Source organism: Hippoglossus hippoglossus, chromosome 22, assembly GCF_009819705.1.
Source record: "Hippoglossus hippoglossus isolate fHipHip1 chromosome 22, fHipHip1.pri, whole genome shotgun sequence".
Taxonomy (NCBI): Eukaryota; Metazoa; Chordata; class Actinopteri; order Pleuronectiformes; family Pleuronectidae; genus Hippoglossus; species Hippoglossus hippoglossus.
Genome location: NC_047172.1, coordinates 293231 through 317989, shown reverse-complemented (window position 1 = coordinate 317989; position 24759 = coordinate 293231). Strand labels below are relative to the sequence as shown.

Sequence of the window (24759 nt, the reverse complement as noted above, 5' to 3'; positions counted from 1 at the left end):
TTGAAGGAGGTCGTGTAGAACTGCTGATTGTTTCTCGATCCTCAGAGACCAATTGACCTCTGACCTTTAAACCTGACTTCACTACAGCTCCTGGTGTCAGTCAGCTGTGATTGATTATTTGCTCTTCTTCACGAAACTTTCCCTCCGATTGGACGACACCGACTCCAAAGTCTGCAGAATGAAGTAAAGCTGCAGTGATCATGTTTGTCCAGCAGGGGGCAGAAAACCACCAGAACACACACTCATTCAGAAACCACGTGCTTAAACCTCTGCTTAAAAAGACCACTCCAGATGTTTTAGCTAATCATAGACCCATATCAAACCCTTCATTTCCAAAATCCTTGAAAAAGCTGTTGCTAACCAGCTGTGTGATTACTTAGATACTCGTGATGATGTAATGATGTTGCCCATAGGCATAAAGCAGGTGAAGAGTATCAGATTTTGGAAATGAAGGTTTGATGTGGGTCTATAATCAGCTAAAACCTCTGGATCAAGAGTGGGCTTTTTAAGTAGAGGTTTAATTACAGCTACCTTAAAAGCTTGTGGTACGTAGTAGGTTAACAAAGACATATTAATCTGATTTAATATGAAACTGTCAATTAGGGTGAAAACTTCCTTAAAAAGTCCAGTTGGCACAGAGTCTAATAGACAAGTTGTTGGGTTAGACCTTTGGTTCTCAAAAGTTTTACACTATGTACCACCTCAGAAAATATTAGGCTCTCCAAGTACCACTGTTATGAGCAACATTAAAATACAGTAGCGTAGGCCTGACCTAGTCAGCTACAGACAGTTCACGCAAGAGGAAGGTTTATTCCTACTAAGAAAATGATTAATTGTTGACTGTTGTCGGCCACAGACACGCAAAGGTGTAGAACTAGAACTGGCACTTAAACACTTCCCCACACTGGTGTATAGATACAAGTTAAAGCTTTGTCAAAAGAGATGAAAAAAGCTAAACAAAGCAACAAAGGGAACTCCCACCTCGTCACACTTCCACTTCTTCCTTCACGGGAAGGGCCGCCTCCCGTCGGGCCCTGCATGAGCCGGGCGAGGCTGCCGGTGGACCAACTCCTGTCCCTGCGTTGCCCTCGTTACTCGTGCGTCAGGCTCCGATGCAAGGGGGTGAGCGTCGTGCGAGGGCTGTGGCCGTTGAAAAACGATCGCACTCCCTTTGACTACGACCTCAGATCAGACTGCGTACCACTGTTGGGTAGTTTGAGAATCAGTGGTTCAGAGGATGAAACTAGTGACGTCAGTTCAGAAGATCTATTGAAGAAAAGTGGTCCAGATATAGATCTGGTTCTACAGGTGGTTCTATGGTTTCTGGACTAGAACATGTATCTGTGCTGTTCATGGGGAGGAGGTGGTGGATCGGTTCCCTGATGGTTATAATGTAGTTTGTGAAGAAGTTCATGAAATCCTTGCTTCTCAGAGGAATAGATGGATCAGTCGAGCTGTGACTCTGTAATAATGTGTTTTATGATTTGGTTCTAGACAAATAAAATAAAACTGAAGTGAATTGAACACACACACATGATGAATCACACTATGAATGAATCACTACTGTTGACACTGCAGCGAAGGAATTTCTAGTCAAGGGTGGGTGTGTGTGTGTGTGTGTGTGTGTGTGTGTGTGTGTGTGTGTGTGTGTGTGTGTGTGTGTGTGTGTGTGTGTGTGTGTCATGGAAACCTTTTTAAATAAACCTTTTTTTTCTCTCAGACTTTGACGGATTATTGTGACTGGTTTGTTATTGTGCGTTGCCATAGAAACTGGAGTTCCCGTATCCAGTGATTAAAAGAAAACATGAAAATAAAAGTTTTCATGTTTTAAATCCACATATTAATAAAGAATAATAATAACTATTTGTTTCTTTGTCAACTGACACACAGAGGAAACATGACTCTGTGTGTGTGTGTGTGTGTGTGTGTGTGGTCTTTGGGTGTGTCTGTGTGTGTGTATGTGTGTCTTTGTGTGTGGGTGTGGTCTGTCATGGGATTTAAAGGCTTGTATTTCTCCCAGTGTGTGTGATCGTCTCTCGGGTGAAAACAGGTACGTCCTCGTCTCTGTTTCACACTTTAACTGTTGGAGTCTCTGAGTGTTTACCTATAACTTTACATGTATCAGTAATGTACCTATAACTTTACATGTATCAGTAATGTACGTGTAACTTTACATGTATCAGTAATGTACCTATAACTTTACATGTATCAGTAATGTACGTGTAACTTTACATGTATCAGTAATGTACCTATAACTTTACATGTATCAGTAATGTACGTGTAACTTTACATGTATCAGTAATGTACCTATAACTTTACATGTATCAGTAATGTACCTATAACTTTACATGTATCAGTAATGTAGCTATAACTTTACAAGTATCAGTAATGTACCTATAACTTTACAAGTATCAGTAATGTAGCTAGAACTTTACATGTATCAGTAATGTACCTATAACTTTACATGTATCAGTAATGTACATGTAACTTTACATGTATCAGTAATGTACCTATAACTTTACATGTATCAGTAATGTACCTATAACTTTACATGTATCAGTAATGTACCTATAACTTTACATGTATCAGTAATGTACCTATAACTTTACAAGTATCAGTAATGTACCTATAACTTTACATGTATCAGTAATGTACCTATAACTTTACATGTATCAGTAATGTACATGTAACTTTACATGTATCAGTAATGTACATGTATCAGTAATGTAGCTATAACTTTACATGTATCAGTAATGTACCTATAACTTTACAAGTATCAGTAATGTACCTATAACTTTACATGTATCAGTAATGTACCTATAACTTTACATGTATCAGTAATGTACTTGTAACTTTACATGTATCAGTAATGTACCTATAACTTTACATGTATCAGTAATGTACCTATAACTTTACATGTATCAGTAATGTACCTATAACTTTACATGTATCAGTAATGTAGCTATAACTTTACATGTATCAGTAATGTACCTATAACTTTACATGTATCAGTAATGTACATGAGCAGTAAGCAACCCACAGACCTTCGCAGGATTAGTCTGAGTCCTTCCTCAGCTGGGTTTGATAAAGGTGTGTTTGTTTTCTACACCTGCTGCTGCAGACCAGACCAACCAGTTTGTTTTTTAAAGTGAACCACACCTGAGTTTATGCATTTTATTTTCATCTCTAATTTAAATATGGATGATTGAATCTGACCTTCAGTCACATGATCCTCAGTAACTACAACAGTGTGTGCAGTGGTGGAAAGTAACTAAGTACTTTTACTCTGTATTGTATTGAAATACACTTTGAGTACATACTAACAGGAACATGTGTTTTCAATGCAGAGGAAGTAAACAGTAACTTTACTGCAGATAAAGACAGGGATGTTTTAACGATGTGTGTGTGTGTGTGTGTGTGTGTGTGTGTGTGTGTGTGTGTGCTTCTCATGTCAGGACTCGTTCACCCCTTCAGCTGCTGTTTGAAACTGTCTCTCACAGACGAGCAGGATGGATGTGAGTAAATCTTTGGATTCTTGTGTATTTGACTGAACCTCTGGTTATTCACTGTCTGATGCTGATTCATGTTCAAACTGAAATATTTTAACCGAACCCCCAGGAAATGATCCAGGGTAAGACCCAGTTAGATAACGTGTGTGCTCTTGTACAGATATCTTTGTGAGGACATTTTGGCCGGACCCCCCGTTTAATGGACTGTTTGGGGGTTGAGACTTGGGGGGGCTAGGGAATGCATTATGCCAATGAGGGTCCTCACTAAGATAGAAGTACAATCGTGTGTGTGTGTGTGTAAAGAGGGTGGACTTCATCTCTAAAGCCACTCCCCTCTTTCTGAACATTCCAACAAGAGGTCTGGACTCTGAACACACCCTGAAACAGGTTGTGAGATATATTCCCTTCAGGGACAGCTCGGACACTCTATGTGTCTCAGACACATTCATTGACTTGATGAGTGCGACTGTTTATCGGGACAAAGATGGATCTGTGCGACGTGTCGTCACTACTGTGACAAACAAGCAAAATAAACACAAACAGGTCTGAGAGTGTGTGGAAAATATGAGAAAAACATGTAGATGTGTCGATGACGTGTTTTGTCCAATAGTCGTCACTCGTCTGAGACCAATTTACACAAAAGAACACAGTGTTTGACGCAGTTTCTTCACTTATTTGTCTCTTCCTGTTTCTGCAGCTCAGCGCGGCTCTTGGGGATTTTCCCTCTGGTGACAACCAATCAGGAGGTGGGGCTCCCACCTGGCCAGGTACATCCTCCAGCGTCAGATCTTCAACTTCATCCTCTAAATATTACGACTTTACTCGAATGAAACGATACGATATTATTCTGATATCCCGACTTTTTTTTTACTCTAATTATTGTGTTTTGTTTACTCTGTAAATTAGTGTTTTCTGGGTAAATGTTGAAATCGAACAATAACAATGAAAAGGTTAAAGATGCATAAAAACCCTCAGGTCAGTCCAACCCCGCCTGGCCCGGAGGTTCATCTGGAGGAGGAGGAGGAGGCATGTGGCCCGGAGGTAACCCTTCCCAACCACCCACTGCACCTGGAGGATGGCCTAGTCCTGCACCTGGATCTGGACCTGCACCTGGAGGATGGCCTAGTCCTGCACCTGGATCTGGACCTGCACCTGGAGGATGGCCTAGTCCTGCACCTGGACCTGGACCTGCACCTGGAGGATGGCCCAGTCCTGCACCTGGACCTGTACCTGGACCTGGAGGATGGCCCAGTCCTGCACCTGGACCTGTACCTGGACCTGGAGGATGGCCCAGTCCTGCACCTGGACCTGTACCTGGAGGATGGCCCAGTCCTGCACCTGGACCTGTACCTGGAGGATGGCCCAGTCCTGCACCTGGACCTGTACCTGGACCTGGAGGATGGCCCAGTCCTGCACCTGGACCTGGACCTGGACCTGGAGGATGGCCCAGTCCTGCACCTGGACCTGGACCTGGACCTGGAGGATGGCCCAGTCCTGCACACGGACCTGGACCTGGACCTGGACCCACCTTCCCAACTGCACCTCAGCAGATTCTGGTGAGACACACAGACACAGTTACAGACAAAGTAACAGACAGATTTCCTAAATGATTGTTTTCTCGTTGACAGTCGGTTCCGTACGAACAGAATCTTCCAAATGGAGTTTATGACAAACTGCTGATCACCATCGCTGGAACCGCCAAACCCAACGCTAACAAGTTAGATGGATGGATGATGGATGATGGATGATGGATTGTTCAGCTGCTTTTATTTTGAACGTGAACAGATTGAGGATAAAACAGATCTTAGGTTGTGGCTCAGCTGACTCACTGAATCTGTACTAATTCTAGAGCATTATGGGAACTGTAGTTCCAGAACTTAAAGGATTATGGAAGAAAGAGGAAGAAAAACAATAATATTTGTTCTGACAGCGTCCTCCAGTGAACTCATGGTGTCTGTTCTTCAGGATCACCGTGGATCTGAGGATGCACAAGGATTTGGCCTTTCACTTCAACCCTCGCTTCAATGAGGGGGGGAAGAAGGTGGTCGTCAGAAACAGCTGCATCAGAGACAAGTGGGGCCAAGAGGAGAGAGCCCTGAAACACTTCCCCTTCGTCCAGGGACAGGCGTTCGAGGTCAGGAACTGGTTTATGAGAAATACTCAGATTTAATAGTTATTGTTAATGTTAAGTTTTTGTTGTAACAGTGATGCTGGGGTCGGTGGATCCCTCTGTGGTGGCGGCTCAGCTCAATAACAGTTTGTGCTCCTCTTGCTGCAGATGAAGATCATGTGCACCAACAGAGAGTTTAAAGTGGCCGTCAACAACTCTCACCTGCTGGAATTCAAACACCGGGTAACCAACCTCAGATCCATCAACAAACTCTGCATCTCCAATGACCTCACCCTGTCCAGGGTCCACATGGAGACTGTGTCCTGAGACCTGTGACCAGATCCACTGGAGATCCACCACAGATCTAAGGGTTTGGCGGTCAGATGTCATGTGGAGATCACCAAGTTATTCATAAGAAATCCATCAATAAAATTATACTATATCTGTCATAGAAGAACCAGAAATGTATTAGATCTACTGAAGATCACAGAAGATCGGGTAAAGGCTTATTTTAGATCATTGATCCTCAGTGGATCCTCACTAGATCCTCACTAGATCCTCAGTGGATCCTCACTAGATCCTCAGTGGATCCTCACTAGATCCTCATTAGATCCTCAGTGGATCCTCATTAGATCCTCAGTGGATCCTCACTAGATCCTCATTAGATCCTCAGTGGATCCTCACTAGATCCTCACTAGATCCTCAGTGGATCCTCACTAGATCCTCACTAGACCCTCAGTGGATCCTCAGTGGATCCTCACTAGATCCTCACTAGATCCTCAGTGGATCCTCAGTGGATCCTCAGTGGATCCTCACTAGATCCTCACTAGATCCTCAGTGGATCCTCACTAGATCCTCAGTGGATCCTCCTGTAGCTGTGTTTTCTTCAGTTGGAACTCGTATGATTCACACAAATAAAGGGTTCATCTTCAACTTGCTGCTGTTTGTGTGTTTTTGTATCTGAACCACAGGACAACACCAAAACCTGACACCTGATCTCTGACCATCATAAACACAGATCCTTTATATAAACACAGATCCTTTATATAAACACAGATCATTTATATAAAACACAGATCCTTTAATAACACAGATCATTTATATAAACACAGATCATTTATATAAACACAGATCATTTATATAAATACAGATCATTTATATAAACACAGATCATTTATATAAACACAGATCCTTTATATAAACACAGATCATTTATATAAACACAGATCATTTATATAAATACAGATCATTTATATAAACACAGATCCTTTATATAAACACAGATCATTTATATAAACACAGATCATTTATATAAACACAGATCATTTATATAAACACAGATCATTTATATAAACACAGATCCTTTATATAAACACAGATCATTTATATAAACACAGATCATTTATATAAACACAGATCATTTACCAATTATGTACTTGGTGAGCTTGAAGGACAGAAGGAATAACAGACATTAGGACAGAAGGAATAAGAGACATTAGGACAGAAGGAATAAGAGACATTAGGACAGAAGGAATAAGAGACATTAGGACAGAAGGAATAAGAGACATTAGGACAGAAGGAATAACAGACATTAGGACCGAAGGAATAAGAGACATTAGGACAGAAGGAATAAGAGACATTAGGACAGAAGGAATAAGAGACATTAGGACAGAAAGAATAAGAGACATTAGGACAGAAGGAATAAGAGACATTAGGACAGAAAGAATAAGAGACACCAGGACAGAAGGAATAAGAGACATTAGGACAGAAGGAATCAGAGACATCAGGACAGAAGGAATAAGAGACATTAGGACAGAAAGAATAACAGACATTAGGACAGAAAGAATAACAGACATTAGGACAGAAGGAATAAGAGACATCAGGACAGAAGGAATCAGAGACATCAGGACAGAAGGAATAAGAGACATTAGGACAGAAGGAATCAGAGACATCAGGACAGAAGGAATAAGAGACATTAGGACAGAAAGAATAACAGACATTAGGACAGAAAGAATAACAGACATTAGGACAGAAGGAATAAGAGACATCAGGACAGAAGGAATCAGAGACATCAGGACAGAAGGAATAAGAGACATTAGGACAGAAAGAATAAGAGACATTAGGACAGAAAGAATAACAGACATTAGGACAGAAAGAATAAGAGACATTAGGACAGAAAGAATAAGAGACACCAGGACAGAAGGAATAAGAGACATTAGGACAGAAGGAATCAGAGACATTAGGACAGAAAGAATAAGAGACATTAGGACAGAAAGAATAACAGACATTAGGACAGAAGGAATAAGAGACATCAGGACAGAAGGAATCAGAGACATCAGGACAGAAGGAATAAGAGACATTAGGACAGAAAGAATAACAGACATTAGGACAGAAAGAATAAGAGACATTAGGACAGAAAGAATAAGAGACACCAGGACAGAAGGAATAAGAGACATTAGGACAGAAGGAATCAGAGACATCAGGACAGAAGGAATAAGAGACATTAGGACAGAAAGAATAAGAGACATTAGGACAGAAAGAATAACAGACATTAGGACAGAAGGAATAAGAGACATCAGGACAGAAGGAATCAGAGACATCAGGACAGAAGGAATAAGAGACATTAGGACAGAAGGAATCAGAGACATCAGGACAGAAGGAATAAGAGACATTAGGACAGAAAGAATAACAGACATTAGGACAGAAAGAATAAGAGACATTAGGACAGAAAGAATAAGAGACACCAGGACAGAAGGAATAAGAGACATTAGGACAGAAGGAATCAGAGACATCAGGACAGAAGGAATAAGAGACATTAGGACAGAAAGAATAAGAGACATTAGGACAGAAAGAATAACAGACATTAGGACAGAAGGAATAAGAGACATCAGGACAGAAGGAATCAGAGACATCAGGACAGAAGGAATAAGAGACATTAGGACAGAAAGAATAAGAGACATTAGGACAGAAGGAATAAGAGACACCAGGACAGAAGGAATAAGAGACACCAGGACAGAAGGAATAAGAGACATTAGGACAGAAAGAATAAGAGACATTAGGACAGAAGGAATAAGAGACATCAGGACAGAAGGAATAAGAGACACCAGGACAGAAGGAATAAGAGACATTAGGACAGAAAGAATAAGAGACATTAGGACAGAAAGAATAAGAGACACCAGGACAGAAGGAATAAGAGACATTAGGACAGAAGGAATCAGAGACATCAGGACAGAAGGAATCAGAGACATTAGCACAGAAGGAATCAGAGACATTAGGACAGAAGGAATAAGAGACATTAGGACAGAACGAATCAGAGACATTAGGACAGAAGGAATAAGAGACATTAGGACAGAAGGAATAAGAGACATTAGGACAGAAAGAATAAGAGACATTAGGACAGAAAGAATAAGAGACACCAGGACAGAAGGAATAAGAGACATTAGGACAGAAGGAATCAGAGACATTAGGACAGAAGGAATCAGAGACATTAGGACAGAAGGAATAAGAGACATTAGGACAGAAAGAATAAGAGACATTAGGACAGAGGGAATAAGAGACATTAGGACAGAAGGAATAAGAGACATTAGGACAGAAAGAATAAGAGACATTAGGACAGAAGGAATAAGAGACATTAGGACAGAAGGAATAACAGACATTAGGACAGAAGGAATAAGAGACACCAGGACAGAATGAATAACAGACATCAGGACAGAAGGAATAACAGACATTAGGACAGAAGGAATAAGAGACATTAGGACAGAAGGAATAAGAGATATTAGGACAGAAGGAATAAGAGATATTAGGACAGAAGATATAAGAGACATTAGGACAGAAGGAATAAGAGATATTAGGACAGAAGGAATAACAGACAACAGGACAGAAGGAATAAGAGACATTAGGACAGAAGGAATAAGAGACATTAGGACAGAAGGAATAAGAGACACCAGGACAGAAGGAATAAGAGACACCAGGACAGAAGGAATAACAGACAACAGGACAGAAAGAATAAGAGACATTAGGACAGAAGGAATAAGAGACATTAGGACAGAAGGAATAAGAGACACCAGGACAGAAGGAATAACAGACAACAGGACAGAAGGAATAAGAGACATTAGGACAGAAGGAATAAGAGACACCAGGACAGAAGGAATCAGAGACATTAGGACAGAAGGAATAAGAGACACCAGGACAGAAGGAATAAGAGACATTAGGACAGAAAGAATAAGAGACATTAGGACAGAAAGAATAAGAGACACCAGGACAGAAGGAATAAGAGACATCAGGACAGAAGGAATCAGAGACATTAGGACAGAAGGAATAAGAGACATTAGGACAGAAAGAATAAGAGACATTAGGACAGAAGGAATAAGAGACATTAGGACAGAAGGAATCAGAGACATTAGGACAGAACGAATCAGAGACATTAGGACAGAAGGAATAAGAGACATTAGGACAGAAAGAATAAGAGACATTAGGACAGAAAGAATAAGAGACATTAGGACAGGATGATTAATTAAATAATACCATGTTACACAAACGTTTACAGTAGGTGGCGGTGTGCACCTTCAGTTTGCGAGGAGAAGAAGAAGAAGAAGAAGAAGAAGAAGAAGAAGAAGGAGAAGAAGAAGAAGTCTTTGTTACGTCATGACGTCATGACGCAGCAGCTGTACGTCAGTGTGTTCGGTAAGTCGTCTTCAGTTCAAGTTACTGATCCCCGTTAGAAGAACCGACAGCTCCGGTGACGGCGAGCTCCGTTCAAAACTCTGTGTTCACCGAGGAACCGGCGGCGGCTCAGGTGACGTCACCGGGAGGACCGGAGTGTGTTTCCGGACACAGTGGCGGTGACTCCCGTCAGGTGGCTGTGACCCTCGGCCTGTGTCCGCTCGGCTGCCGGTGTCCGCCGGAGCGCGTGAACCGAAAGAGACGCAACCTGGTTCTAAATGACGTCAGGTTGGTGACATGTCGTTTCATTTGGCCGTTAGCCTCCGAGGCTAGTCAGTTAGCCAGGTGTACCATGGCTTCAAACGGCCGCGGCTAGTAGCAAGCTAGTTAGCACCGTGGCTATTAAAGTTTGTCTACCTGTGTCTTTGGTCAGTTCCGGTTCCAGACTGGGTGTGGCGGCGGGAACGGCGGGTCCGGAGCTTTGTTTACCGTCTCCTGCTAACACGGAACCGGGTCCAGCGTCAGACTGGAGGCTTCAGGGTTTAACAGGGCTGCTGTGGGTTAGTTCAGCTGGTTAGCACCGGTCAGTTACCTGAAGCACCTGCTGCTGTGGGTTAGTTCAGCTGGTTAGCACCGGTCCAGTTACTGACAGCACCTGCTGCTGTGGGTTAGTTCAAGCTGGTTAGCACACGGTCAGTTACCTGAAGCACCTGCTGCTGTGGGTTAGTTCAGCTGGTTAGCACCGGTCAGTTAACACCGGTCAGTTACCTGAAGCACCTGCTGCTGTGGGTTAGTTCAGCTGGTTAGCACCGGTCAGTTAACACCGGTCAGTTACCTGAAGCACCTGCTGCTGTGGGTTTAGTTCAGCTGGTTAGCACGGTCAGGTAACACCGGTCAGTTAACACCGGTCAGTTACCTGAAGCACCTGCTGCTGTGGGTTAGTTCAGCTGGTTAGCCAGCGGATCAGTTAAAACACCGCCGGTCAGTTAACACCGGTCAGTTACCTGAAGCACCTGCTGCTGTGGGTTAGTTCAGCTGGTTAGCACCGGTCAGTTAACCCCGGTCAGTTAACACCGGTCAGTTAACTGAAGCACCTGCTGCTGTGGGTTAGTTCAGCTGGTTAGCACCGGTCAGTTAACATCGGTCAGTTAACACCGGTCAGTTACCTGAAGCACCTGCTGCTGTGGGTTAGTTCAGCTGGTTAGCACCGGTCAGTTAACCCCGGTCAGTTAACACCGGTCAGTTACCTGAAGCACCTGCTGCTGTGGGTTAGTTCAGCTGGTTAACACCGGTCAGTTAACACCGGTCAGTTACCTGAAGCACCTGCTGCTGTGGGTTAGTTCAGCTGGTTAGCACCGGTCAGTTAACATCGGTCAGTTAACACCGGTCAGTTACCTGAAGCACCTGCTGCTGTGGGTTAGTTCAGCTGGTTAGCACCGGTCAGTTAACCCCGGTCAGTTAACACCGGTCAGTTACCTGAAGCACCTGCTGCTGTGGGTTAGTTCAGCTGGTTAACACCGGTCAGTTAACACCGGTCAGTTACCTGAAGCACCTGCTGCTGTGGGTTAGTTCAGCTGGTTAGCACCGGTCAGTTAACACCGGTCAGTTACCTGAAGCACCTGCTGCTGTGGGTTAGTTCAGCTGGTTAACACCGGTCAGTTAACACTGGTCAGTTACCTGAAGCACCTGCTGCTGTGGGTTAGTTCAGCTGGTTAGCACCGGTCAGTTAACATCGGTCAGTTAACACTGGTCAGTTACCTGAAGCACCTGCTGCTGTGGGTTAGTTCAGCTGGTTAACACCGGTCAGTTAACACCGGTCAGTTACCTGAAGCACCTGCTGCTGTGGGTTAGTTCAGCTGGTTAGCACCGGTCAGTTAACACCGGTCAGTTACCTGAAGCACCTGCTGCTGTGGGTTAGTTCAGCTGGTTAGCACCGGTCAGTTAACACTGGTCAGTTACCTGAAGCACCTGCTGCTGTGGGTTAGTTCAGCTGGTTAGCACCGGTCAGTTAACACCGGTCAGTTACCTGAAGCACCTGCTGCTGTGGGTTAGTTCAGCTGGTTAGCACCGGTCAGTTAACACCGGTCAGTTAACACTGGTCAGTTACCTGAAGCACCTGCTGCTGTGGGTTAGTTCAGCTGGTTATGTTTAGTATTAATCATTATCTACTCACATCTATGATGGAGGGGTGTTGCAGCCAAATCTAATACAATTGCAGTAAATGGTGATGGGTTCTTCAGACGTTTTAAGTTATAGATATTATATATATATATATACACATCAATAAAGTCCAGATCCAAACACTTTGACTTGTGTTGACTGTAATTGTCTCATTCGGTTGGATTGGGTGTTGACACTTGACTGTGAAGTAACTGAAACTGTTTAAGTTTCGCCGTACTGATAAAGTCACTGCTTCACAGCACCTGTCTAGGAAACACTCACTTCCTGTGAGGCTTCACTCTCTAACTCAGAACTCGAGTGTCAGCGAGGCGGACATGTATGTACATGCTGGACGTAGCAGAGCAGCAGAATCAGCTGTGAATGAAACGATAGATGATCTGTACCAACCGAACTGCTCCAGAGTTCAGAGCTGAGGAGCAGCCGCTCAGTCAAAGCAGATTCATTCTAATTCCTGACAATGCTACATGGCCAACGATATCAACAACAGCTAGCTGGTTAGCATGCTAACTTCAGTACAAGTAAAGAAGTGATGGAAATGAAGAAGAGGAGTTAACTGTATTTTCACCTCTGGAGACAGATGTTGGTGAGCAAAGACATTAAGTTTGTTACTGATGCGATGCTAATGTTAGCTATGTAGCTGATGTTAAAACTGTCCGACCCCTTAAATCAAACAGAGGTTAACCCTGACGCTTTAGCAGTGAAGTTTAGAACATACAGTGTCTCTACTCTTATATTAACTAGGAATGTGTCATGTGACCTTTGATTCTATGTACAGATGAGGTCACAGGTCATTCGCTGTGTCCAGACAATCCTGTTCAGACCTCGTATTAACATCTGTCCTGAGGTTTGTGTCCTGGGCCACATATGAAGGATGACCTTCTCAGCTGATGACCTCTGACCTCTACAGTTTAATCAAATGTGTTTTCACTCTTTTCAATGACCAAATGTTTCTTTTTGACGAAACATCAACCCTGACCAACATATACTGACGTCTTAGGGTTAGACCAACTCAAGATGGATTTTAACGTCAGGTGTGAACAGGGTCTATTCACATGTGTCTGAGGGGATGTGATCACACGTTCACACCTGCTGTTCTCTCACTGTGTGTGCGTGTGTGTGTGGTGCTGTGTTTTTCTGTGAACATGAAGTGCAGCTCTATACACACAACACAGTGTGTTGGTGTTTTCCCAGCATGCCTTGTGGTTGAGTTCAGGGTGCGGTTGTCTGGCTGAACAGGCTGAAACAAGCTTCAGACAGTTTTATTTCACAAACACAGGAACTGAGTCTGCAGCAGTTATTGTTCTTCAAGTTCATATTTAAAGAGGATCAGTGATGCACAATCTCCAAGTTGACGTCTTCGTCTTCTACGTGTATGGCACGTACACACACACCCACTGTAACACACACACAAACTCCACCCGTAAAATCCTTGTCATCACAGACGTTTGTTTATTTCCTGTTGTTAATTTAGTGTGTCTGTGTGTGCGTTTTCCTGCAGGTTGTTTGTGACCTGACTTTTGAGGAGTCTCAGGCGTCTGCTTTTGTTTCTTGTCGGGGGGGAGGGGGCCTCACTGTGAACGTCTGAGAGATGTGAAGCTGCAGGATCAGAGGAGCTGTCCTGGAAAACCCCGCCCCCCCCCACTACTGCCAACCAATCAGCACGCAGCCTGGAGGTAACTGCTCTGTAACACAAACATCAAATTTGTTGGTGTCTCTTTTGATTTTGTTGTTTTTCACCCTTTAAGTCATCTTCAGTTCTCTTACTAAATAAAATGTTAACTACGACTCCCAAGGTGCATTTCACCCACTAACAGCCAGACCTCGTCACAAGTCTGGGCTCCGTCATAGGAGGAGGCTCATGGGTAATGTAGTATTTTTTCAGAAAGGGCTAATTAGACTGAAGTCAGAACCACTGACTGGAAATGAAGATGTCGACACATCTCCACTTCCTTTTAGAAATTAAATAAAAATATCTCAGATACAAATGCTGCCATCTTGCACATTTCAATTTTTTAATTGAAAAGATATTTGTGGTTTGGTCTGTGTCCTATCTGAAAACAGGAGGCAGGGTTTGTGAGCTATACGGCAGCCAGCCACCAGGGGGGCGATCCAGACATTTTGACTAAATGTTGGAAGCTGTCATGTTTATAAAAACTCTATATTCACAACGTAAACCTGTATGATGGTTCCTTAAAGCCTGCTGCACACTAGAGGATAATCAGGCAGATTTAGGACCTGATTCACGCGTTCCAGACCGGAAGTCAGTTGGTGTCGATTATCTGCTCAAATTATCCTGAAGTGTTTACAAAACAATCTTAATAGTACTGATTGAGTGGGAGCCTCCGCGATCTCGAATAACGATAATCGGCTCCGACAGAAACCTGCAATAGTGAGAGAGCAAGCGAGCTGACCAGGAAACATCACCAACTGTACTCGTGTAGCTGCGACAGAACCCTGATAAACTTCCAACTCGCCTCCAGCTCATGCTGCAAAATGTCCAAATGTCTACCTTCTGTCCAAATCATCTAGTCTGCGTCATTATGTCTGTGGTGTCCCACGTTTCAGGATCGGTCAAGAGTTGAAAATCCTCTATTGTGCAGCAGCCTTTAGGTTCAGGATAAAATAGGGTTTTTATTTATGGCTTTCAAATTTTCCTGGAAACGTTCCTGGAAACGTTCCTGATGATTTCCAACACATAAACTGTTCTATAGCTACTTATTACAAGGATATTTCTGAGAAAGTCCAACACAACTAGGGGCTAATTGTTGGAAATGGAGAGTGTTTGTTGTGGCAGTTCTTAATTACCTGCTTGTTGACATGTTGGAGTTTTTAATAGATAAATGAGTTAGTGAAGTCTTGCCTAAGAAGATCATTTCATAAAGATTTTCATAACTTGAATTCTTCTGGAATCGTCCTGCTGTGTTGAACTCCTGCGTGGACCTGATGTCACATACACGCTTTAAAACCTGCTGTGCATGTTTCTAGTTTGTAGGATGACATCACTGGTGATGTAACGTCATGAAAAAATGAGTGTTTGTATAAAACTTGACTCATTGTGGTTACACAATCCACTCCTACCCCCCACCCACTCCCCAAAAAGCACTGCAGCAGCATTGGGCTGAACCAGAAAGAAGACTTTATTTATTTGTTTTAATCAATATATTAACTCTTAAGAATTTATCATCCAGAAGCAAAGTAGTGGAAGAAGTACTCGCATGTTTTACCAAAGTAAAAGAACGAATCAAATAGTGTAGAATGTGTTGGAATGATTAGACTGATTCATCACTGCAGCTGGTGAATGTGGAGCTGTGAGCTGCTGTGAAATGCCTTCAGGATCCATAAAGTTTTATATTTAGCGTTGTTGTGAATTTAATAACTATGTTATGTAAATGTACTTCTCTCTCTCTGTAGAATGTAAGAAATAATCGTCACAAGAGCAGTTTGTGCAGATGTGCAGTTGTAAAGCACAAGCCACGGCAGCACTTCAGGCGTGTCATCGTCGATATGCGACCGGGAATAATTAGGATTACACAACCTGAAGTCAGAGACTAATGAGAGCCAGAAACAGATTTAAAACACTGAGAGGTCGGAGGTCACACCACACAGCTGTGGAGTTGTGAGTCACTCTCAGTAAATTAAAGGAAACATCCGTTCAAACATCGAAGCTGTGACGATGAAGAAGCTCAGTCAGTTTAAATGGCTGTTGTGAGCAGGAAGTAATTTCTTCTCCAGGCTGCGTCACATTTCTTTATACGTTTGTTTTTTCACAACACGTTGCTGAGGTTTAGGACGTGTTCGCATTGACTCACACACTTTTGTTTATTGGCAGGTGGCAACCAACGTCAAGGTGCTTTACCGTCATCCACTGTGTTTCAATATCCTACTTCCTCGTCTTCTCCCCAATGGAGCTTTAGAGACAGACACAGCTGCAACAGACCTGACAACTGCAAACCAACAAAGCACAGATCCAAGCCAACCAATTAGGTGTGTGAGTGTGTGAGTGTGTGAGTGTGTGAGTGTGTGAGTGTGTGAGTGAGTGTGTGAGTGTGTGAGTGTGTGAGTGAGTGAGTGAGTGAATTGTTCTTCCGGTGTGAAGTGAAGCCAAAAAATGTCTGCCATCTTGTGGTGATGACGTCATTTACAGACTGTGCAGCAGTGATGATGAAGTGGAGCCGGGGTATCCAGGTCCCGCCCATATACACACTCAACCAATTACGAGTCAGTCTCAGCTGTCAACCATGACGTCGCAGCCTGTTTTTATATCATCAAATAACTAATTAAAACCAAACTGATCAGAAACACTTGAACAAACATCAGTGAGATAATATTCATCATATTTTCTCTCTTTCCCTCTCAGGACCATCATGCATCTGAAGTCACATCCAAAGCTCATGCGCTCAGACTTGCGTTTGGATGTGGCCGGTGTTCAGACGTCATCCCAGCGGAACAGTCTGTTTGTGGGCCAACAGGGGGAGCTGCTAAAGACCTGCAGCAGTAACCATGGCAACATCAATAGCAGCCGGCTTCCATTCAGTGTCATCTCGACCAACACGCTTTGCTGTATCAACGCAACAAACGCCAACGTCAGCAGCAGTGTGGCTTCGCTGCGGCTGAAGCCGTCATGCAGCGCCGCCCTGCAGCTCCTCTCTCCCCCGCCACTAGGCTGCGAGAATGACACACTCAGACTGTACCAGACCGCCACAGAAGACACTGATGCCCCGCTGGACATCTGGACAGTCATCAAGCCTGGACATGTCCGAGAGAAGATCGCCATGTTTGCATCAGAGGGAGGAGGGACAGAGGCGGGAGGCAGTGAAAGCACCTCCTTCAGCAGCTCAGGCTTTTGGGACAGGACGCTGCCGGTGTGTGCAAACCACGCGGCCATGTCGTGTCAAACACGCACCATAAAGGCAAAGGGGAGCTGGGAGGAGAAGTGCAGCGCCAAACGACGCCGCAGGTCTGGTAGCAATCACTGCCAGAGGACCCGAGTCCTGGATACTCAGCAACACACTCGTGAACCATCTCCACGGCGCTCCAATTCAACTCAGAGGTCAGGGGTCGGGCGGCATGAAGGCGAGGAGGTGACAGAGGAGGAGCAGCAGAAGGTGTCAGTAGTGGAGATGGTGGCGTTCCTGGAGCAGAGGACGAGCGAGCAGCAGATAGACAGTAAACCTGCTCTCACTGTCCAGAGAAGCTCCACCACCATCATGCTCTACAGAGCTCTAGCCCCCGAAGCCAGGGAGGGCTCAGAGGTCAGAGGGGAGGAGCTGGAGAGCATCAGTGTGACTGACATGGTGGCCAAGCTGGAGTCGGAGTGTCTGAGGAGGAGGACGGAGGGAGATCTGTCGAGGAACAACAGCCTGAGAAGGACGGTGGGACGAGTCCTGCTCGCCGCTGGGGACCAGAGCTCCGCCCCGTCCCATCCAGCATCATCATCTGTGACACTATCAATGACATCATCAGCTTCTGTATCATCACTGATGGGAGCTCAGAGTCCAATCAGCTGCTCAAAGACCCCGTTAAGAGACACCTGCCTGAGCTCTGACCACGCCCCCTCACCGGACATGGCCCCCTCACTCTTCTCATGTGAGGCTGGGGGGGTTGGGGGGGGGCAGAGGTCTGGCGATGCAGAGCAGTGTCGCAGAGACCGAGCCTCCGCCCGGCTTGTTGTTTTTGTCTCTGCTTCCTGTTGTTGATTCACACCCCAGCCCTCCCCCCACAGAGCCCCGCTCCCCTGCCGTAGGTTACTCTCCTAACTCTGACAGCCAATCAGATAATTGGGGGAGGAGAAAGGCTGACGGTTGTCAGGAAGGGGAAGTTACAGGTGCAAGTCTTTGCTCTGACGCCATGCAGCCGAGCCGCCGTGCATCGGTGTCGCAGGACTTCCTGGAGATGCGTCAGCGGCTGCAGCAGCTGCTGGAGCCACAACCGTACCTGGCTGTGCTGCCGCATCACCTGCTGGTGAAGATCTTCCTGCTGCTGCCGACGCAAAGCCTCGCCGCGCTCAAGTGCAGCTGCCACTATTTCAAGTTTGTCATCGAGAACTATGGCGTCCGGCCCGCTGACTCGCTCTGGGTGTCTGACCCCCGTTACAGCGATGACCCCTGCAAGCAGTGCAAGAAGAGGTACGGCCGTGGCGACGTGTCACTGTGCCGCTGGCACCACAAGCCGTATTGCCAGGCGCTTCCATACGGCCCCGGGTACTGGATGTGTTGCCATGGCGCCCACAGGGATGCACCTGGCTGCAATGTGGGTCTCCATGACAACCACTGGGTACCAGCGTTCCATAGCATCAATGTGCCGATCTACAGGAGAAGCCTCATCGACAACTGAGTGTGTGTGTGTGTGTGTGTGTGTGTGAGAAACTCATGCTAGCATAAACCTAAGCTGCTCCCATGATGCAACAGCAGAACAGAATTTCCTTCAAAACGCTGACGTTTCATTGGATCAGTTTAAGCTTGATCTAATCATGTGACCAGGGCTGATTCTCTTCGAGCAGGTTAAAGACGATGTGGAGAAATAACTGTGCCGAACTCTGAAGGTTCAGTTTCTCGTCATGTGACAGAATCATGAGTCAGTTCAGGGAAATCGTTACTGAATGATTCTGATTTAAAGATGGAGTCAGAAACTTAGTTTTGAAGGAAAATCTTGACTCGAGTTTCTTCTTGTGGTCTGACCGAAGAACAGTGTGGCGCCCCCTACTGCTCAAACCCCACCTCAACGTAAAAACTGTGCTCACAGTAATTTGACGTTTTCCTGATTCCTCTCTGTTTTCGACACAGATGAGGAGGAGTCCCGGCCAGGACTCTTCCTCTCTGCCCTCAGTTATTAGCTTTAGCTGCTGATGAACGTGACGATTCTCTACTGATCAATCGAAGTGTCAGCAGGAGTTCAATTAGTTCATTATCAAAACGGTTCCTGTCCATCAACTGATCAGTTGACGAATGGATGAAGCTCCACAATCTCACATGGTCTTCATCAGCAGGAGCTCCCTTTAAACTTACTTAATTCTGAGTTTGTCATGTCTGATGAAGACCGTGGTTGAAAGCTGGAGAGAATGGAAAAATCACTGAATAGAAATAGTTGATGAAATAATTCTGATGATTTGTGTGGATGGAGGTCACCTCCTGCTTTAATCAATCGATGGATCATCTGATCATCTGCTGCTTTATATTTGTGTTTTTTCACCTGTTGATCATCAGATCGATCGACATCGATTTCAATCAGTGACTTTTCAAACCCGCCTGGACGTTAGGTGAGTGGGGGGGCGGAGCTTCAGGGGGGTCTTGAGTGGAGGAACTTAATCTGCACCTTGTTTTTGTTTACATGTGTACATGAGTCGTAAAGAGTTTAAAGGAGGGATGGTTAATGCTGTTCAGTCAATCAGCAGCTGAGTGATCATCTCAGGACTGAAGTTAGAATTCTTAAACGTGGCCTTGAGTGATGTAGGAGACGATGCAATATGAAACTGGACTAGAGATTATAAAAAAAGAAAATATCGGGAGAAAATATAACGGACGTTTTGTTTTTTAAGTTTTATTGGTTTCACTTTTCAGGCTGTCCTGCTTTTTTCTCTGTTGAAGATCTTTAATAAAGTGTTTTCTCATGGGTTTGTTTGGGTTTTAAAAAAAAGACTTGTTTTTTTCATTTTGTCGATTCAGTCGGAACATTTCTGCAAAAAAAAAGAACTTTCACTCTTAAATGGTTTATATCTCTCAATTGAACAACTCCCCGACCTCTGGTCTCTTCTCAAATAATATCTGTTATGAACAAGTGTTTTAAAAGAAGTTATTGGCTCGTTCATCCAGGTGCCATGTTTCCATCACTGCCAATCAGCGCCCACACAAACTTGTGTCTACTGCAGAGTCATGTGACCCGGGAGTGAATCCAGATTGGTCCCAGTCCCACTAGAGACAACAGCCAGATGTTAGAGAGGGTCTGTAGGTTTTTGACCATCTCAGTCACTGTGGTTCAACTCCACTTCCTGAACAGCTCATCTGAGATGTGGTGTCCCTCACGGCTCTGCCCTTGGCCCCTCTGTTTTTATATATTTATCCTGCCTCTTCAAAGTATTTAACCATTTTCATTAAGATGACACTCGTGTTATGTTTATTATCTTATTTGATAACATTGTTAAGAAAAGTGCTTTATAAATGTAGTGTTATCGTGATTAGCAGCAGCAGCAGAGACCTTTAATGAGGCACCGCTCATGTTCTGAGTGGGAGGCGGGGCCAATACTGGCCCTGAAACGGCTCCACCCTCCTCCACACCTGTCCACAAGGTGTAACGTCAGCTGAGAGTCACAATAACCAATCATGTTGTTTCATGTTGTGATTTTAATCATCAATCAGCTGCTTCACCACAACCAGCTCATGTTCATTATTTCACTACGTTTCATTTTGAGACTAAACCAGTGTTGTCATCAATGTGACATCACGCAGCTGTTGTGATGTCACGTCCCCCCTGTGACCTCACACAGCGTCTCCATAAGTTGGAAGTAGTTGTACTTGATGTCGTACTCCATGTCGTACCAGAAGTTCACTGCAGCAGAGAAAATACAAAACACAGATTCGTTCAAACTGATAAAACTTTGTGTCGCAGGAACATCGTCAGTCACAATAATATCACACTGGGACGTGTCCCGTTATCAGCGTGTTCATGTGTTTACTTTGAGCACAAGGAAACTTCACATCACGTCCCAGGGGGGCGGGACTGTGTGAGGTCACCTGTTGGGTTAGGGGTTTCTACCTGCGATGCAGCCATGTGACTGCCGGACGTGGTGGAACCACAGCGATGGCAGGTACAGCGTCTCTCCGGCCTTCACGCTGCAGTGGACCGGCCGAGCACTGCGGTACTGTGGGTACCGCTCCAGGTCCGGGTCTAGAGGGTCCAGTGGGATCCATGGGACCTGAGGGGGGAGTAAGTTTGTTAAATGGCAGAGAGCTGACAATAACAGACAGATCCCTGAACGCACCTTCTCAGAGTCGCTCTGATCGATGACCTCAAACTCGCCGTCGTCCCGCTGACGATAAACAGCCGGCTGATACACACCTGACGTGCAGAGAGACCGTTACTATGGTTACTGACTCACTGTGGAGGATGCAGCATGTTCACTGCTCGTGGTGCATGGGGTTTCTATGGTTACCATAAGGGATGAAGGGTCGGTCTGTGGGCGGCAGCAGGATGAAGTTTTTCTCTCCAGATATCACACAGTAAAGATTCTCATAGTGATCTTTGTGCACTAAGACAGAAACACACACAGTTTGTACATTTTCAACACACTGTGTGGCTGGTGTGTCGTGTTCAAGTCTCACTGGAGGTGATGGCGTTCGCTTCTCCGAGCCAGAAATTAACAGCATCAGGTAACTTTCCTAAAAGAAAAGAGATGAAACATCAGTAAACTCATCAGGCTTCATTCACCAATATCTTCTTCATTTTTTATTCAATTTGCTCTGAACCAAGTGCCTAAGAAAACTGTTCGTCTGAATCACGAGGTGTTCTTAAACTTTCTTGTGATGACGAATGACATTGTCTTCAAGGGCATTTAAAAGGGCATGAGACTGCAGGTGCACACATGTCACAGAAACTGAACAGTATGTTTAAGGAGTCAAGAATTAAACGAGTCTAACTACGATGGAGCACAGTTATATTTCTTAGTGACACAATAACACAAAAAACGATTCCTATGCTCCGGTTTAACATTCACTGAAAGTTGTATTTCAATAGGAACTGTTGTAAGTTTCCTCGTGGCCACCGGCAGCAGCACTGAGCACTTGGTGAAATCCTCCATCTTGAATTCTACACGGTGCCTTTGAGGAAAAAAGACATTTTACAACAACTTCATATGCTGAATGACATGAACAGTCACAAACATTAACCCAGCGGCGTAGTGATCCTACAGGAACCAAACTGACGTTAAACAAAGTGAGTGGCGCTCTGTGCAACAGGACGAGGATCCATCCTGTGGGAAACTGACTGCATGAGTAGTTTTGGCCCCTTCAATATATTTGAGCTGATTGAGTCATATGGATCATTGCACCATTGTCCAATCATCGCACTTTAGCCACATTTCTGAAATATACAGTCTCCTGCTGATGAAACTGAACTTTGATGTGTCTCAGATCCTAGTTTAGAGAAATCTGACTTTTTTCTTCCCTGTGACTTTGCTCATGTCAGAGAAATGTGGTTTAAAAGCTCTGCTCCAGCTCCATGTTTATTTCAATACTGATTCTTCTGCTGATTAATTGAAACCCTCCACACAAACTAGTGAGAAATGTTAAATACCTTACTTCTTCTGGAACCATGAAATATTTTAGTAGTTTGAGTTTCATCTGAAATTTTCTTTTATTTCAGTAATTTATTAAAATTTTGCTTCTCATATGTGTTGGTCAAATCACGTTCAAGAGAATTTGCCACCTTCATTCTTATTTTTATAATTCTTCTGGTTTCATTTTCTGTGGATCAACAGAGCAGGTGTGGCGGCCGTCTGAGAACTCACCGAGCGCGGCGCTCATCCAGGAGACGTGAGGCTCCACGTCGTCCGTGAGCTCCGGCAGCTCCTCCAGCAGGTTAGAGCACTGCTTCTGAACGTAAAACACACCGGAGCGCTCCCCCTACAGGACACAACAGTCAGTACTCATCCACCAGCTCACCGAGGGAACGTGAACATCTCTGCCGCAATGTCTACGCTGCGTGTGTCCTACAGTGTCTCGGCAGTCTCTCACCTTCCCCTCGATGACGTCGAGAACAGAAGAGAAAGTCATCTGTCTCTCTTCAGGCATCACGAATCGATCCCCGCTCACTGCGTCCGCGTAACCGTTCGGAGTCACTGCCACACTGATGACCTTTGACCCCACCTTCTCCCTGCAGACAGGAAACAGAATGAAATCTTTCTGACCAAAGAAGAATAAAAGTCAAGGTATCAGTGGGCGGGGCTTCCTCACCTCAGGTACTCTGGCGTCCACCTGGACAGAGCCGGCCAATGGCTGACAGCATTGCGGATGATGCAGGGTTTGTTTGGACCAATCCAGTCGCGGTAGAAGTGCAGCGGATCAGGTGGCTGCTCCAGGTACGGAACTGATTGGCTCAGATACAGATCTGCAACAGAATCAATAATCACTAGTGATCAGCTCACTCATCGCTAGAAGTATTTAACTCCTCAGCTCTTCAGGAACTACAAACTACTGCAGGTGTAACGGTAGTACCACTACAGGAGTCACAGCAGTATTTGTGGCAGTGCTAGTAACTAGTAGTTATTAGTACCAGTGTTGAGAGTAGAAGTAATGCAGTATGTATATATACTTGAAGCAGTACTTTTGAGTAACAGTATCTGTAGTGGTAGAGGTGGTGTATTGTACAAGGAGAGGACCATGAGTAATGATGGCGGGAGAGTACTGTAATGGTAACAGTAATATTTGTAGCAGTATTAGGACTGGTAGTATCAGTAGTTTCAGTATTAGTATCAGTAGTAGTTTACTCACCATGAGCCTCCAGTGAAAACTCGTTCAGACGTTTCTTCAGCGACTCCATTTGTTCATAAAACCTGGTCTGGAGTCTATATCTTCAATATCCTGTCTTTTCCTACAATTATATACACACAGTTATATACACACAGTTATATAGTCTGATCAGACCTCGCGCCGCCATGCTGCCTTGTTTACATCCTGTGCGCATGCGCATTACTCCTGCTGTGCTGTCGGCGGAGCAGCGCCACCTGCAGGCGGGAGGGTGAAGTACAGCGGTGAGTTCAAGTACACAACTGACATTTAACAAGCAGTACTTCAGAATCACACAGAGCATGTAAACACTGAAGGGAATATTTGGAATAATCAATTATAATGGGACAAATGAGAAAGTTGTGTAACAAGCTGAAAATACACTTAAACACTAGGTCGAGTTTTCTCACCAAGCTGCAGAGCCTCCTCTGTGACGCCACAGCTCTGCTCTGATTGGCTGAAGGCTTCACTGACACATGACGTTCTTAGGTTTTTAATTAGGAATCCAGACGTGTTTTCTGTAAATCTATAAATGTAAAGAGTTAAAATCTGAACTTGTTCCTAAAAAGGTTTAGAAGGTAAACAGGAACATTATCTACCTCTTACCTCAGAGTTAAGAATAAAATATTATATATATATAATATTTTATTCTTAAGAAAGAAAAGCAGCTGAAAACATGAACCGTTCAAGAAGAATCAATCATCAACCTGTTGACATTTCTAACAGAGCGCCTGCTGCAGGTTAACACAGGTACTGAAGCAGCAGGTGAACAGGTAGAGTAAATGTACTCAGTTACTGTCTC

At 44.4% G+C, this 24759-nt stretch overlaps 3 protein-coding genes across 3 annotated transcripts; 2 read left to right on the top strand and 1 right to left on the bottom strand.

Annotated features, from left to right (window-relative positions):
- The first annotated feature begins 1984 nt into the window (after positions 1 to 1984).
- lgals3b (lectin, galactoside binding soluble 3b) lies at positions 1985 to 6552 on the top strand. Its single transcript, XM_034575791.1, has 7 exons — positions 1985 to 2050; positions 3456 to 3515; positions 4207 to 4276; positions 4485 to 5065; positions 5138 to 5226; positions 5475 to 5643; positions 5788 to 6552. The coding sequence occupies exons 2-7, from the start codon at positions 3510 to 3512 to the stop codon at positions 5944 to 5946; spliced, it is 1074 nt and encodes a 357-aa protein (XP_034431682.1). The 5' UTR covers positions 1985 to 2050; positions 3456 to 3509; the 3' UTR covers positions 5947 to 6552.
- Positions 6553 to 10200: 3648 nt separating this feature from the next.
- Positions 10201 to 18984, top strand: fbxo34 (F-box protein 34). The gene is made up of 4 exons (XM_034575803.1): positions 10201 to 10569; positions 13961 to 14135; positions 16820 to 17982; positions 18017 to 18984. The coding sequence occupies exons 3-4, from the start codon at positions 16827 to 16829 to the stop codon at positions 18793 to 18795; spliced, it is 1935 nt and encodes a 644-aa protein (XP_034431694.1). The 5' UTR covers positions 10201 to 10569; positions 13961 to 14135; positions 16820 to 16826; the 3' UTR covers positions 18796 to 18984.
- A 1797-nt stretch (positions 18985 to 20781) lies between these two features.
- Positions 20782 to 24175, bottom strand: jmjd7 (jumonji domain containing 7). The gene is made up of 10 exons (XM_034575793.1): positions 24096 to 24175; positions 23943 to 24042; positions 23406 to 23559; positions 23187 to 23325; positions 22961 to 23075; positions 21777 to 21833; positions 21608 to 21703; positions 21437 to 21513; positions 21211 to 21370; positions 20782 to 21003 (listed from the first exon to the last, which is right to left on the bottom strand). The coding sequence occupies exons 2-10, from the start codon at positions 23989 to 23991 to the stop codon at positions 20915 to 20917; spliced, it is 936 nt and encodes a 311-aa protein (XP_034431684.1). The 5' UTR covers positions 23992 to 24042; positions 24096 to 24175; the 3' UTR covers positions 20782 to 20914.
- Between the last annotated feature and the right edge of the window lie 584 nt (positions 24176 to 24759).

What these genes read in the sequence shown, in the direction of transcription:
- lgals3b (XM_034575791.1), top strand. An exon ending in CTGCACCTCAGCAGATTCTG is followed by an intron (nt 5,066 to 5,137) that starts GTGAGACACACA and finishes TCTCGTTGACAG; the next exon opens with TCGGTTCCGTACGAACAGAA. An exon ending in TCCAGGGACAGGCGTTCGAG is followed by an intron (nt 5,644 to 5,787) that starts GTCAGGAACTGG and finishes CTCTTGCTGCAG; the next exon opens with ATGAAGATCATGTGCACCAA.
- fbxo34 (XM_034575803.1), top strand. Translation starts at nt 16,827, where the DNA reads ATGCATCTGAAGTCACATCCAAAGCTCATGCGCTCAGACTTGCGTTTG. An exon ending in CAGCTGCTCAAAGACCCCGT is followed by an intron (nt 17,983 to 18,016) that starts TAAGAGACACCT and finishes TGACCACGCCCC; the next exon opens with CTCACCGGACATGGCCCCCT.
- jmjd7 (XM_034575793.1), bottom strand. Translation starts at nt 23,991, where the DNA reads ATGGAGTCGCTGAAGAAACGTCTGAACGAGTTTTCACTGGAGGCTCAT. An exon ending in CCGACCCTTCATCCCTTATG is followed by an intron (nt 21,514 to 21,607) that starts GTAACCATAGAA and finishes TCTGCACGTCAG; the next exon opens with GTGTGTATCAGCCGGCTGTT. An exon ending in ATCAGAGCGACTCTGAGAAG is followed by an intron (nt 21,371 to 21,436) that starts GTGCGTTCAGGG and finishes CTCCCCCCTCAG; the next exon opens with GTCCCATGGATCCCACTGGA.